The sequence below is a fragment of the Coregonus clupeaformis genome, chromosome 37, assembly GCF_020615455.1.
Source record: "Coregonus clupeaformis isolate EN_2021a chromosome 37, ASM2061545v1, whole genome shotgun sequence".
NCBI lineage: Eukaryota > Metazoa > Chordata > Actinopteri > Salmoniformes > Salmonidae > Coregonus > Coregonus clupeaformis.
Window position 1 is genome coordinate 21,456,707 of NC_059228.1, and position 13,795 is coordinate 21,470,501.

At 44.0% G+C, this 13,795-nt stretch overlaps 1 protein-coding gene across 1 annotated transcript; it reads right to left on the reverse strand.

The window, feature by feature from the left end:
• Nucleotides 1-671: 671 nt before the first annotated feature.
• LOC121553188 (SPARC-like) lies at nt 672-12,966 on the reverse strand. The gene is made up of 9 exons (XM_041866175.1): nt 12,848-12,966; nt 12,328-12,436; nt 10,746-10,818; nt 6,359-6,470; nt 6,132-6,250; nt 5,875-6,029; nt 5,234-5,346; nt 1,201-1,295; nt 672-834 (listed from the first exon to the last, which is right to left on the reverse strand). Exons 2-9 carry the CDS (start codon nt 12,388-12,390, stop codon nt 797-799), a joined length of 768 nt encoding a protein of 255 aa, XP_041722109.1. The 5' UTR covers nt 12,391-12,436; nt 12,848-12,966; the 3' UTR covers nt 672-796.
• Between the last annotated feature and the right edge of the window lie 829 nt (nt 12,967-13,795).

Here is a 13,795-nt window from a genome sequence, read left to right on the forward strand (position 1 = left end):
CTGATCCATTTTTCATGCATTACTTTACCCACCCCATCTCTACTCCCCATTTACAGTGCATTACTCCCCTCTCCTTCCATAAACACACTTTATTATTTCCCTCCTTCGTTTAGTGCATTACCACACTCCTCTTTCTTACCCCGTCTCCCCTCCCAATTATCCCTCGTTCACTTCCCTGGTCACGGCTTCTCACACTAAGCTTCCTCTCCTTCCATCATCTCTTTTCTATCTCTTCCCTCCATCATTCCTCCATCACAATATCCCACTGTCTCTGTGAGTCTTTCTTCATCTCTCTCTCCCTCCACAGTAATTGGATGCTTGATCCATGCAACACGTCCTCTTGGTTCTTAATGAGCCCCTCTCTCCTCGGGCCATCCCCATACACACTAAGAGGGCAGCCAGGACTCATTGACATTTATTACAGGCCATTTCTCCCACAGTGGACTTCCCAAAACAGATGACGTCGTAAATAAAAAAACAAATGCAGTACTGAGTGTGACATTTAGAGGGAGTAGTGGAAATATGATACTGGTAGTGGATAATTAATTGATGCTGATGATTGTAGAATGTAGATAGCAGTGATAAACAGATGCACATGTAGACAAATCAAATTCAAATCAAATAAAATTTTATTTGTCACATGCTTCGTAAACAACGGGTGTAGACTAACATTGAAATGCTTCCCAACAATGCAGAGAGATAAAAATGAGAAATAACAGAAAAATAGTAACACGAGGAATACATACAAAATGCGAGAGGAGAGGTGTTCATATCGAGGTCAAAGGTGGTTGTCGGTCTACATGGGACACAGCTTACCGGATCCCATTTTCATAGCTGTCAGAGAGAGAAAGAAACATTTGCTATAATCATTTGTTGTAATCAAAGCATTTGCTGTAATCAAATTTAGTTCAATTAAAGACTAAACAAATGACACTAGGATTTAAGGCTAATGGTACTGGTACCCCGTGTATATAGCCAAGTTATCATTGCTCATTGTGTATTTATTATTACTTGTATTATTACGTGTTATTATGTTTCTATTATATTTCTATTTTCTTTCTCTCTGCATTGTTGGGAAGGGCCCGTAAGTAAGCATTTCACTGTTAGTCTACGCCTGTTGTTTACGAAGAATGTGACGAATACAATTTGTTTTGATAATGTAGCATAATTTGGATAGTGAGGTTAAGGGATTGCACCCACACATGAAGCTGTGGAACCACATCTCTGAGCGATCCACCAGACAGGAGATCCATTCATGCAGGGTCACCTTACTGTTCTTGTTATGGTCACATGACCTGTATACAAAGAATATACATACACAATATCACATAAAAGATTACTGTAGCTCTGTTGGAATAACATGTATAGATAACTTTGACACCTTTTAGAAACTACAGGAATGATGAAGTCCATCCAAAAAATCTTGGCTCCTGGACTCTGTCCACACATTTCAAGGCTGCCTTGAGACAATGACTTATCAATAATATAATATAATATAATATGCCATTTAGCAGACGCTTTTATCCAAAGCGACTTACAGTCATGCGTGCATACATTTGTACGTATGGGTGGTCCCGGGGATCGAACCCACTACCCTGGCATTACAAGCGCCGTGCTCTACCAGCTGAGCTACAGAGGACCACAATGACCCAAGCCCATCTTAGATAATCCCTACCATTGTGTCGTTGTTGTAATGCTGCAGCAAATGTATGTACATTATCCCAGGGGCGTTGGCAGTCACAATGTAAGAAACCTAATTTATGTCCCTCTAACTCCCCTGAATGCCTCTGTCGAACCTACAGCTATTGTATACAGTAATCATGTGCCTATGAACCTGAGTTATACTGTTAGCACTGAGGCAGTTTGCCCTAGTAGGAAGTGCAGCTCACCCTGCACTATCAGCTCAAACATAAATAACATTGTCATGTCTACTTCTGATAAGCTTCCCAGTAAAGCAATAAAAACAATCAAGCATCCCAGAAAAGTGCTAAAAATAGCCCACATTAACATATGTAGCCTAAGAAAAAGGTTAATGACATTAATAACTTGCTTGTAACAGATCACATTCATATTCTGACTATCTCTGAAACTCACTTAGATAATAAATGTGATGATACAGTGGTAGCAATACATGGTTATAACAACTACAGAAAATACAGAAATGCCAATGGGGGGTGGTGTTGCAGTCTATATTCAGAACCACATTCCTGTAATGCTTCGAGAGGATCTCATGTTAAATACTGTTGATGTAATATGGCTACAGGTTAATCTGCCTCACCTAAAGCCCATTCTTGTGGAAAGCTGCTATAGACCACCAAATGCTAACAGTCAGTATCTGGATAACATGTGTGAAATGCTTGATAATGTATGTGATATCAACAGAGAACTATATTTTATGGGTTACCGTAACATTGACTGGCTTTCATCAAGCTGCCCACTCAAAAAAAAAGCTTCAAACTGTAACCAGTTCAGGTTATCAATCAACCTACCAGGGTATTTACAAACAGCACAGGAATGAAATCAACAATATGTACTGATCACATCTTTACTAATGCTGCAGAAATCTGCTTTAAAGCAGTATCCAAATCCATCAGATGTAGTGATCACAACATAGTAGCCATATCTAGGAAAACCAAAGTTCAAAAGGCTGGGCCTAATATAGTGTACAGTGGGGGAAAAAAGTATTTAGTCAGCCACCAATTGTGCAAGTTCTCCCACTTAAAAAGATGAGAGAGGCCTGTAATTTTCATCATAGGTACACGTCAACTATGACAGACAAATTGAGAAAAAAAAAATCCAGTAAATCACATTGTAGGATTTTTAATGAATTTATTTGCAAATTATGGTGGAAAATAAGTATTTGGTCACCTACAAACAAGCAAGATTTCTGGCTCTCACAGACCTGTAACTTCTTCTTTAAGAGGCTCCTCTGTCCTCCACTCGTTACCTGTATTAATGGCACCTGTTTGAACTTGTTATCAGTATAAAAGACACCTGTCCACAACCTCAAACAGTCACACTCCAAACTCCACTATGGCCAAGACCAAAGAGCTGTCAAAGGACACCAGAAACAAAATTGTAGACCTGCACCAGGCTGGGAAGACTGAATCTGCAATAGGTAAGCAGCTTGGTTTGAAGAAATCAACTGTGGGAGCAATTATTAGGAAAAGGAAGACATACAAGACCACTGATAATCTCCCTCGATCTGGAGCTCCACGCAAGATCTCACCCCGTGGGGTCAAAATGATCACAAGAACGGTGAGCAAAAATCCCAGAACCACACGGGGGGACCTAGTGAATGACCTGCAGAGAGAGGGACCAAAGTAACAAAGCCTACCATCAGTAACACACTACGCCGCCAGGGACTCAAATCCTGCAGTGCCAGACGTGTCCCCCTGCTTAAGCCAGTACATGTCCAGGCCCATCTGAAGTTTGCTAGAGTGCATTTGGATGATCCAGAAGAGGATTGGGCAAATGTCATATGGTCAGATGAAACCAAAATAGAACTTTTTGGTAAAAACTCAACTCGTCGTGTTTGGAGGACAAAGAATGCTGAGTTGCATCCAAAGAACACCATACCTACTGTGAAGCATGGGGGTGGAAACATCATGCTTTGGGGCTGTTTTTCTGCAAAGGGACCAGGACAACTGATCCGTGTAAAGGAAAGAATGAATGGGGCCATGTATCGTGAGATTTTGAGTGAAAACCTCCTTCCATCAGCAAGGGCATTGAAGATGAAACGTGGCTGGGTCTTTCAGCATGACAATGATCCCAAACACACCGCCCGGGCAATGAAGGAGTGGCTTCGTAAGAAGCATTTCAAGGTCCTGGAGTGGCCTAGCCAGTCTCCAGATCTCAACCCCATAGAAAATCTTTGGAGGGAGTTGAAAGTCCATGTTGCCCAGCGACAGCCCCAAAACATCACTGCTCTAGAGGAGATCTGCATGGAGGAATGGGCCAAAATACCAGCAACAGTGTGTGAAAACCTTGTGAAGACTTACAGAAAACATTTGACCTGTGTCATTGCCAACAAAGGGTATATAACAAAGTATTGAGAAACTTTTGTTATTGACCAAATACTTATTTTCCATCATAATTTGCAAATAAATTCATTAAAAATCCTACAATGTGATTTTCTTGATTTTTTCCCCTCATTTCGTCTGTCATAGTTGACGTGTACCTATGATGAAAATTACAGGCCTCTCTCATCTTTTTAAGTGGGAGAACTTGCACAATTGGTGGCTGACTAAATACTTTTTTTCCCCACTGTATGTGGTAGTAGAGTAGTGGCCTGAGGGGCACACACTTAATATGTTGTGAAAAGTGTTATGAAATGTAATGTCATGTAATATTTTTTATTGTATATAACTTCCTTAATGTTGCTGGACCCCAGGAAGAGTAGCTGCTGCCTTGGCAGGAACTAATGGGGATCCATAATCCATAATAAATACAAATACACATAAACAAACATATACTGTTGCAAATAAACACCCCCCCCCCACACACACACACACACACACATGCATGCACACACGCAGGCACACACGCAGGCACACACACATACACAAAGGACTTATGCAAACAAACACATCTGCATACAATATGCACAGACTGACATTAGTCTTCACCCACACAGAAACAATATCTTTGAAGGGTACCCTTTCCATTTGTGCTAATCCACACACAGTGGGAAGCACAGTGCGTAATAAACATTAGTAAACAGCCAGCCAGCCTCACTGGGGGGATGACTTAGTAGGGAGGAAAGAGAGGGATGAGGACATGGGGGGAGGGAGGGATGGGTGAGATAGAGAGGAGAGTGTGATGAGTGGGAAGGGGGGTTGTCTGGGTAGTAGAGGGAGAGGGGGGATCACAGGAAGGGGGTTGGCACAGAGGATGTCTGCTGAGGATGGGGTGCAGAGAGAACATGAGGATGGGAGGTGCAACATGGAATGGGGGCGAATGACAATTTAACCCTCTACATTCAGGAAATCATTTGACCTTCTCTTTACAAATAGGTAATTTCCCCCAATTTCACATTTTTCCATAATGTTCTCAATTTATCAGTTGAATTTGAATTTTTTCCTGTATTGACTGAGATGAAATTATATTGACAGTTGGCAACTGATAAAGACACAGATGAACATAATGGGGATTTGTATGTGTCATAATTTGTATATGGTACGTAGAGAATAAGAAAGATGAAGTCTAAGTGTGTATTCAGAGTGGGGCTCACTGGAAGAAGGAGGTAGCACAGTGCTCTAGAGGCATTCTCTTGTAGCGTAACTTCCTCAGGTCCCTCCGGCTCAGCTTTCCATCCTTGTTCTTGTCCAGCAGGGCAAACCTCTGCTATACAATTCAGGAGAGAGAGGAGACATCTAAGTAGAGGAATATTGAATGACAAGAATGAGCTATACAGCTCAGGCTCTCCTAATGCCAATTTACCTAAAAGGAGGATGGACAGAGTCTAGAGAGGGAGGGAGGGTTAAAGATGTGGTTTGTTGAATAGATAAAGGTAGGGCGACAGGTCAGGAAGGCAGGGATGAGGATATAATATTACCACCCAGTTATCTTTCTTATTTAATAATTTAGTGATTATTGACTAAGTCTATTTATACTTGTGTTCCTGAATGCCCCCTCATTCTGAGTAGTGGAAGCCCACACAATAAGCTACACAGGAGCTTTTTAACCTTAAATGACATCTGCTCCCGGTAACTGTAACAATTTCATACCACAACACAAATCATAGTGCTCTTATGCCAAAGTGCTCTTTAATTTAGTTAGTGATAAGTGTAATCAGGTGCGGTAGAGCTTGCGAACACTGCAGCCCTCCAGGACCAGAGTTGCCCAGCCCTATTCCTCTGCCTTGTCTGTTACCTGGGCTAGTTGGGAGCGCTGGGCATGGCTCAGGCAGCTCTGGGGCGGGGAGTAGGGGGCATAGGACTCTCCCATGCGACTCAATAGGAGGAACCAGTCCATGAGGCGGTATGGGAACTGGCCATACTCCTCCTCTGTGCAGTTTGCCTTGGGAACTTGGAAACAAACATAAGCAAGCATGAAGTGGAAACTGGACTTGAAGAAGGCTTATTATGTAGGTACAGTACTGCAGTACTGTGTGTGTTTGTGTATCCTACCCAGACAGGGCCCTATATGAGCCATTCCAATGTGACGTCTCTTGCGGCAGGCTTCTCTATGCAACAGACACTCGTTCCCATAGGTCTTTCCCAGAACACTGCACACTGGTGCCCCCTGCCTGCACACACAAGTCATTACAAGCATAATGACTAATACTGTAGTCAGTGTAATGCACATTTCTGTATCACTTGAACACAACTGAATGAAGTTAGTGGTGTGGTCCTACCGTGGGCAGGTCTTAGGACACACACACTTTGGGAAGAGGACTCCATTGTCCTGAACCACCTGGCACCAGGAGCCCATTGGACTGTGACACTTCAGAAGCTCACATAGTAGGACTAGCATATGGAGAGATGGAGAGATGGAGAGGAAGGAAGGTAGGTGGAAGAGACTGTCATGCTTTGAAAAGAAAATCAGTGGATGCAGAACTACAATGGGGTTATTTGCAGTCTAAAGATCAATGATTATTAAACATCAAATTTGACTATAAATGTATGAAAATTTTAAAATATATGTTTATTTTGGGGAATTAAAACCATTTACTTGTGTTACAAAAGGTTGATAAAAGAGAAAGTGTTACTGCTTGATAGAAAGTGTCTCTTTGCAATCATTACCAATTTGGCACTTTTAGGGTTAACCCTTAGTAAACCTTTGAAGAATGTGTGTTTGACCAGATACAATGCAATTTTACAGTAAACAAAATGACAACAGACTTTCAGCACGCTTATAGGGAAGGACATTCAACAAGCATGGCACTTACACAAATGACTGATTGGCTGAGAGAAATTGATGATCAAAAGATTGTGGGAGCTGTTTTGTTAGACTTCAGTTTGGCTTTTGACATTATCGATCATAGTCTGCTGCTGGAAAACTCATGTATTATGGCTTTACACCCCGTGCTATATTGTGGATAAAGAGTTACAGTTGAAGTCGGAAGTTTACATACACTTAGGTTGGAGTCATTAAAACTCGTTTTTCAACCACTCCACAAATTTATTGTTAACAAACTATAGTTTTGGCAAGTCGGTTAGGACATCTACTTTGTGCATGACACAAGTAATTTTTCCAACAATTGTTTACAGACAGATTATTTCACTTATTATTCACTGTATCACAATTCCAGTGAGTCAGAAGTTTACATACACTAAGTTGACTGTGCCTTTAAACAGCTTGGAAAATTCCAGAAAATGATGTCATGGCTTTAGAAGCATCTGATGGGCTAATTGACATCATTTGAGTCAATTGGAGGTGTACATGTGGATGTATTTCAAGGCCTACCTTCAAACAAAATAAATCAGCCAAGACCTCAGAAAAAACATTGTAGGCCTCCACAAGTCTGGTTCATCCTTGGGAGCAATTTCCAAACGCCTGAAGGTACCACGTTCATCTGTACAAACAATAGTACGCAAGTATAAACACCATGGGACCACGCAGCTGTCATACCGCTCAGGAAGGAGACGCGTTCTTGGTGCGAAAAGTGCAAATCAATCCCAGAACAACAGCAAAGGACCTTGTGAAGATGCTGGAGGAAACAGGTACAACAGTATCTATATCCACAGTAAAACGAGTCCTATATCGACATAACCTGAAAGGCCGCTCAGCAAGGAAGAAGCCACTGCTCCAAAACCGCCATAAAAAGCCAGACTACGGTTAACAAGTGCACATGGGGACAAAGGTCGTACTTTTTGGAGAAATGTCCTCTCGTCTGATGAAACAAAAATAGAATTGTTTGGCCATAATGACCATCGTTATGTTTGGAGGAAAAAGGGGGTCGCTTGCAAGCCGAGGAACACCATCCCAACCGTGAAGCACGAGGGTGTCACGATCGTCTTGAAGAGAAGTAGACCAATACGCAGCGTGTTGAGCGAACATACTTGACTTTATTACCGTCAGTGATAATAAGCACACTAAACAAAACAATAAACGACTCGTGAAGTCCACGGTGACAAAGACCGACAAGGAACAAAAACCCACAAACACAAAGTGAAACACAGACAGTTAAATATGGCTCCCAATCAGAGACAACCAGCACACAGCTGACACTCGTTGCCTCTGATTGGGAGTCACTCAGTCAAACATAGAAATAAACAACCTAGAACACCCAACATAGAAACAGAACACATAGAATGAACACACCCTGGCTCAACATAATGAGTCCCAGAGCCAGGGTGTGACAGTACCCCCCCCCTAAAGGCGCGGACTTCGACAGCGCCTAAATACGAGCAAAACAGGGGAGGGCTGGGTGGGCATTCCTCCTCGGCGGCGGCTCCGGCTCCGGGCTTGCCCACCACCCTCCAACAAACCCCCCATAGCGCCCCTGGTCCGGTCTGGCCCCGCTGGCTGGAGCTGGACTGGACGTAGCAGGAGCGGTAGGCTTCAGCTCCTTAGTGGAGCAGTAGAGCGGTACCTGAATTGGCACCGATGACCCAGGCACGGGTTGTGCCGGACTGATGACTCGCACCCCTGGCTTGGTGCGAGTGGCAGGAACGGGCCGGGCCGGGCTGGCGACGCGCACCGTAGACTTGGTGCGAGTGGCAGGAACAGGCCGGACCGGGCTGGCGACGCGCACCGTAGACTTGGTGCGTGGAGCAGGGACAGGCCGGGCCGGGCTGGCGACGCACACCGTAGGCTTGGTGCGTGGAGCAGGGACAGGCCGGACTGGGCTGGCGACGCACACCGTAGGCTTGGTGCGTGGAGCAGGAACAGGCCGGGCTGGGCTGGCGACGCACACCGTAGGCTTGGTGCGTGGAGCAGGGACAGGCCGGGCTGGGCTGTCGACGCACACCGTAGGCTTGGTGCGTGGAGCAGGGACAGGCCGGACTGGGCTGGCGACGCACACCGTAGGCTTGGTGCGTGGAGCAGGAACAGGCCGGGCTGGGCTGGCGACGCACACCGTAGGCTTGGTGCGTGGAGCAGGGACAGGCCGGGCTGGGCTGGCGACGCACACCGTAGGCTTGGTGCGTGGAGCAGGGACAGGCCGGGCTGGGCTGTCGACGCACACCGTAGGCTTGGTGCGTGGAGCAGGGACAGGCCGGACTGGGCTGGCGACGCACACCGTAGGCTTGGTGCGTGGAGCAGGAACAGGCCGGACCGTACTGGGAACACACACCACTGGCCTTAAACGGGGATCAGGAACGGGCCGGACCGGACTGGCAATACACCTCAGTACCTCTCGCCGTGCCTCTACAACTTCCTTCCCTCCTCTCGCCAATGGCTCCCGTAACCCGGTGGCCTTCTCTCCTCATCTCCCATTTCGCCCTGTGGCAGCCTCCTGCTGCCCAGTCGCCCATGCCGTGTGCCCCCCCCCTAAAAAATTATTGGGGGTGCCTCTCGTCCGTCCGACGATGGCACTGCTGACGTCGCTGCTCCTCTCTCGCCAGGGCCTTAATCCTACCCCAAGGTCCCTTGCCCCCGAGCATGTCCTCCCAGGACCACGATTTGCCCACCTGGGCCATCGCCAGCCTCTCCATCTCCTTTCCCGGCGCTTCCTCCCATGTCCAGTCTGCCTGCTCCTGGACACGCTGCTTGGTCCTTTTATGGTGGGTTTTTCTGTCACGATCGTCTTGAAGAGAAGTAGACCAATACGCAGCGTGTTGAGCGAACATACTTGACTTTATTACCGTCAGTGATAATAAGCACACTAAACAAAACAATAAACGACTCGTGAAGTCCACGGTGACAAAGACCGACAAGGAACAAAAACCCACAAACACAAAGTGAAACACAGACAGTTAAATATGGCTCCCAATCAGAGACAACCAGCACACAGCTGACACTCGTTGCCTCTGATTGGGAGTCACTCAGTCAAACATAGAAATAAACAACCTAGAACACCCAACATAGAAACAGAACACATAGAATGAACACACCCTGGCTCAACATAATGAGTCCCAGAGCCAGGGTGTGACAGAGGGTGGCAGCATCATGCTGTGGGGGTGCTTTGCTGCAGGAGGGAATGGTGCACTTCACAAAATAGATGGCATCATGAGGAAGGAAAATTATGTGGATATATTGAAGCAACATCTCAAGACATCAGTCAGGAAGTTAAAGCTTGGTCTTCCAAATGACCCCAAAATGACCCCAAGCATACTTCCAAAGTTGTGGCAAAATGGCTTAAGGACAACAAAGTCAAGGTATTGGAGTGGCCATCACAAAGCCCTGACCTCAATCCTATAGAACATTTGTGGGCAGAACTGAAAAAGCATGTGCGAGCAAAGAGGCCTACAAACCTGACTCAGTTACACCAGCTCTGTCAGGAGGAATGGGCCACAATTCACCCAACTTATTGTGGGAAGCTTGTGGAAGGCTACCCGAAACGTTTGACCCAAGTTTAAACAATTTAAAGGCAATGCTACCAAATACTAATTGAGTGTATGTAAACATCTGACCCACTGGGAATGTGATGAAAGAAATAAAAGCTGAAACAAATCACTCTCTACTATTATTCTGACATTTCATTCTTAAAATAAAGTGGTGATCCTAACTGACCTAAGACAGGGAATTTTTACTAGGATTAAATATCAGGAATTGTGAAACACTGAGTTTAAATGTATTTGGCTAAGGTGTATGTAAACTTCCGACTTCAACTGTTTATATGTTGGCGCTTGTCTCACCTGGGTCCACTCTACCTAGATATGGTCTCAGACTGTTCTCAGCCTGCCTTTGTTTGCGCTGGGCTCTGCCTCCCTGAAACACACAGAATTCGGGAGCAAAAAGAGACAGACCGCTCTGTTATCAGTTTGTAACATTGAATAAACCCAGAACATGTGTTTGTCTTTTCATGCTGTGTTCTTTGAAACCGCTGTACTAGTATAGCATATTTTAGCGCCTAGCCACTCAACATGAGTTGATAACTTAACTGCTCTGTTTTGGAGAAGGACTTTTGTGTTGAATTATATTTTGGATGGTTGGGTTCTCAGACAAATAGAGGCCAAGCAACAGTCAGAACCTCTCCCAAATTATTAGATTGATCTTCAACCATGATAAATCTGTACATGCCTGACAGTCTGCCACTGATAACAAATCATTTCAAGCCAATCCAAGTCCTTTCACTGTTCATATTGAAGCTATGTGAATCGATGACTTGTCTCCTCTATAATCCCTGTAGTGTATGAAAGCCTGACTGGCACAGAACAGCCCCCCTGGGAGGGGGATGCTCCAAACCCCCCAACCCCAAATTCCCACTATCCTCAATCCCCTACTATGGTCTTTGTAGTCTGAGCCAGACCCACATCTGCCCTGAACCTACGCCCTGTTCTCATGAGAAACAGATGCATTCCCACTGGGCACACACTGGTTGAATCAACGTTGTTTCCACGTCATTTCAATGAAGTTACGTTGAACCAACATGGAATATACGTTGACGTCTGTGCCCAGTGGGTTGTGACCCAAAATACTGGGGCCTCAGCTCCTTCAGCTCCTTCAGCTCCCAAAGCCCAATTGTTTCATTAGTCCATTGTTGATGTAGTCCCAAAAATGTTCAGCATGTCAGCAATCAAGTTTTCAAGATATATCACTTTCAAAATACAGAAATACAGCCGGTATGATATCATATGATATCTGTATTTTGAAAGTTATATATCTTGAAAACTTGATTGCTTATATGCAACATATTTTTGGACTATATTAACAAATACCAAAAGATAGTTTTTGGGTGGAGTTTTCCTTTAACATTAATTTATCGCCTAACAACTCCAACTTAATTCCATCTCAATAACAAACAGAGGAATGCTGATCATCCTCCAACTCATTCAAACATGTGGGACAATTTCTCAATGTGTATGCTACATGAAAAGTTGTCCTATTTCAGTAAAGACCTACTATTTTTCCTTCAGTTGTTTTGACATACCAAGTGATTTCCTCAGCTATACACACATTTTTACCAGGTGCCTGGCTGGATATAAAAGTATGCGTTGACGTCTATGAACATTCTTCAAGGTATAACAGTCCCAACTTTCCATCCCACTTGGGACGTACTTAGTGAGATCAAAAATGTAAAACGTTGCAGATAGATATATAATGAATAAAGCTGACAACATTCACTATTCTACATGACAGACGATAGACTGTGACAGACAAACAATTATATCTGTTCTACAATCTTCTGTAACATTTCTGTCTGAACCTTCTGTAATAATGCACTCTTCTGAAGAGGTCCCAGCCTCCTAACGTAATGAGGAGAAAGGTTATACTCACCATGGCCAGGTCAGGGTGAAAGGTCAGGACCAGCAGAAAGAGCAGGTTCATAGTCAGGAGCATGGTCAAGTGTCAGGCTGAACGCGAGAGAAGGGAGTTTCTAACAGTCCTGCAGGAGAAATAAACCAAACAGAACTATTTCACTGACATGGCCAATTTATGTATACTACTTGTATATCAAATTAATTAAATAAAACGTTTCCTTTTATATGATTCACTGTAAAATAACCCTTACTGAAGAGTGAAAGAGAAATATAACTTTGAGATTGTTAATTTATCCAGATATGCTTGGACAACAGACACAACTTTTCTTATTTGGTGTAATTTCCCTCCATTATTTACCAGTCATTCTAATAATCCAGGAAAAAACAATGAGGCTCAGTTAGAAGAAAGCAATCATTTCCAATTACTGTGCTGTAGGAGACAGATTGAGTTACATGGAGAGGAAGACATTAGACATCAACAGAGGAAGTCATTATATGGAACAAGTCATTTTCCCCCACTGCTTCAGAAATCTTACCAGAGTTTCACTTGCTTCGATCCTCCGTTGCTATTCCCTTGTTGTTCTGCGTCTTGCCAGCTGCATACCCTTCCCTCTCCTTTTCACCTGTTCCTTAAAGGTATCTGTTTTCAAATTCTGCTGCCTATACTTTCTCCCTCCTTTTATTTGATCTCCTATTCTTACAATCCTGCCTTATCTGCCCCTCCTCTCCCCTCCTTTCTACCTCCTCCTCTTAATCTTCAGTTCACAATAGCCCCCTGTTTATAGGCCACATCAGCAGACCAAAATACTCAGAGACAATATATGCACCTTCAGTCAGTCAATCAATTAGACGAAAACAGAAAATGCCATTCAGACATACAGTAGGTGTTGTGAGAGGGTTTGTTAGAGGGTTTAACTTTACCTATGATGTAAAGAAAAGGACGAGAGAGAGAGAGCGAGAGAGAGAGAGAGAGAGATATATTGGCTGAATCCATGTGTGCTCTGGCCTGTAAATGTATGTGTCTGTGAAGGACTGCCAGCCTCAATGAGAACCAGTTCCTCTTTCCCCATAGCCGTGGAAAGTAGGTGTGCTGAGGGTGCTGCAGCACAAACCTGAAAAATCGGAAGAAAAAAACAATTACTAGTCCTGTATTAGTCAGAAACAACAGGTGTAGACTAACAGTGAAATGCTTACCCTTCCCAACAATGCAGAGAGAAAGAAAATAGAGTAATAATAGAAATGTAAAAATCACGTAATAATAAAAGTAATAAATACAATACACAATGAGTAACGATAACTTCGGTATATACACGGGGTACTAGTACCGAGTCTATATGCAGGGGTATGAGGTAATTGAGGTAGATATGTACATAAAGCTAAGAATACAGTGACTAGGCAACAGGATAGATAATCAAAAAAAGTGTCAATGCAGATAGTCCGGGTAGCTATTTGGTTAACTATTTAACTAACTATTTAGCAGTCTT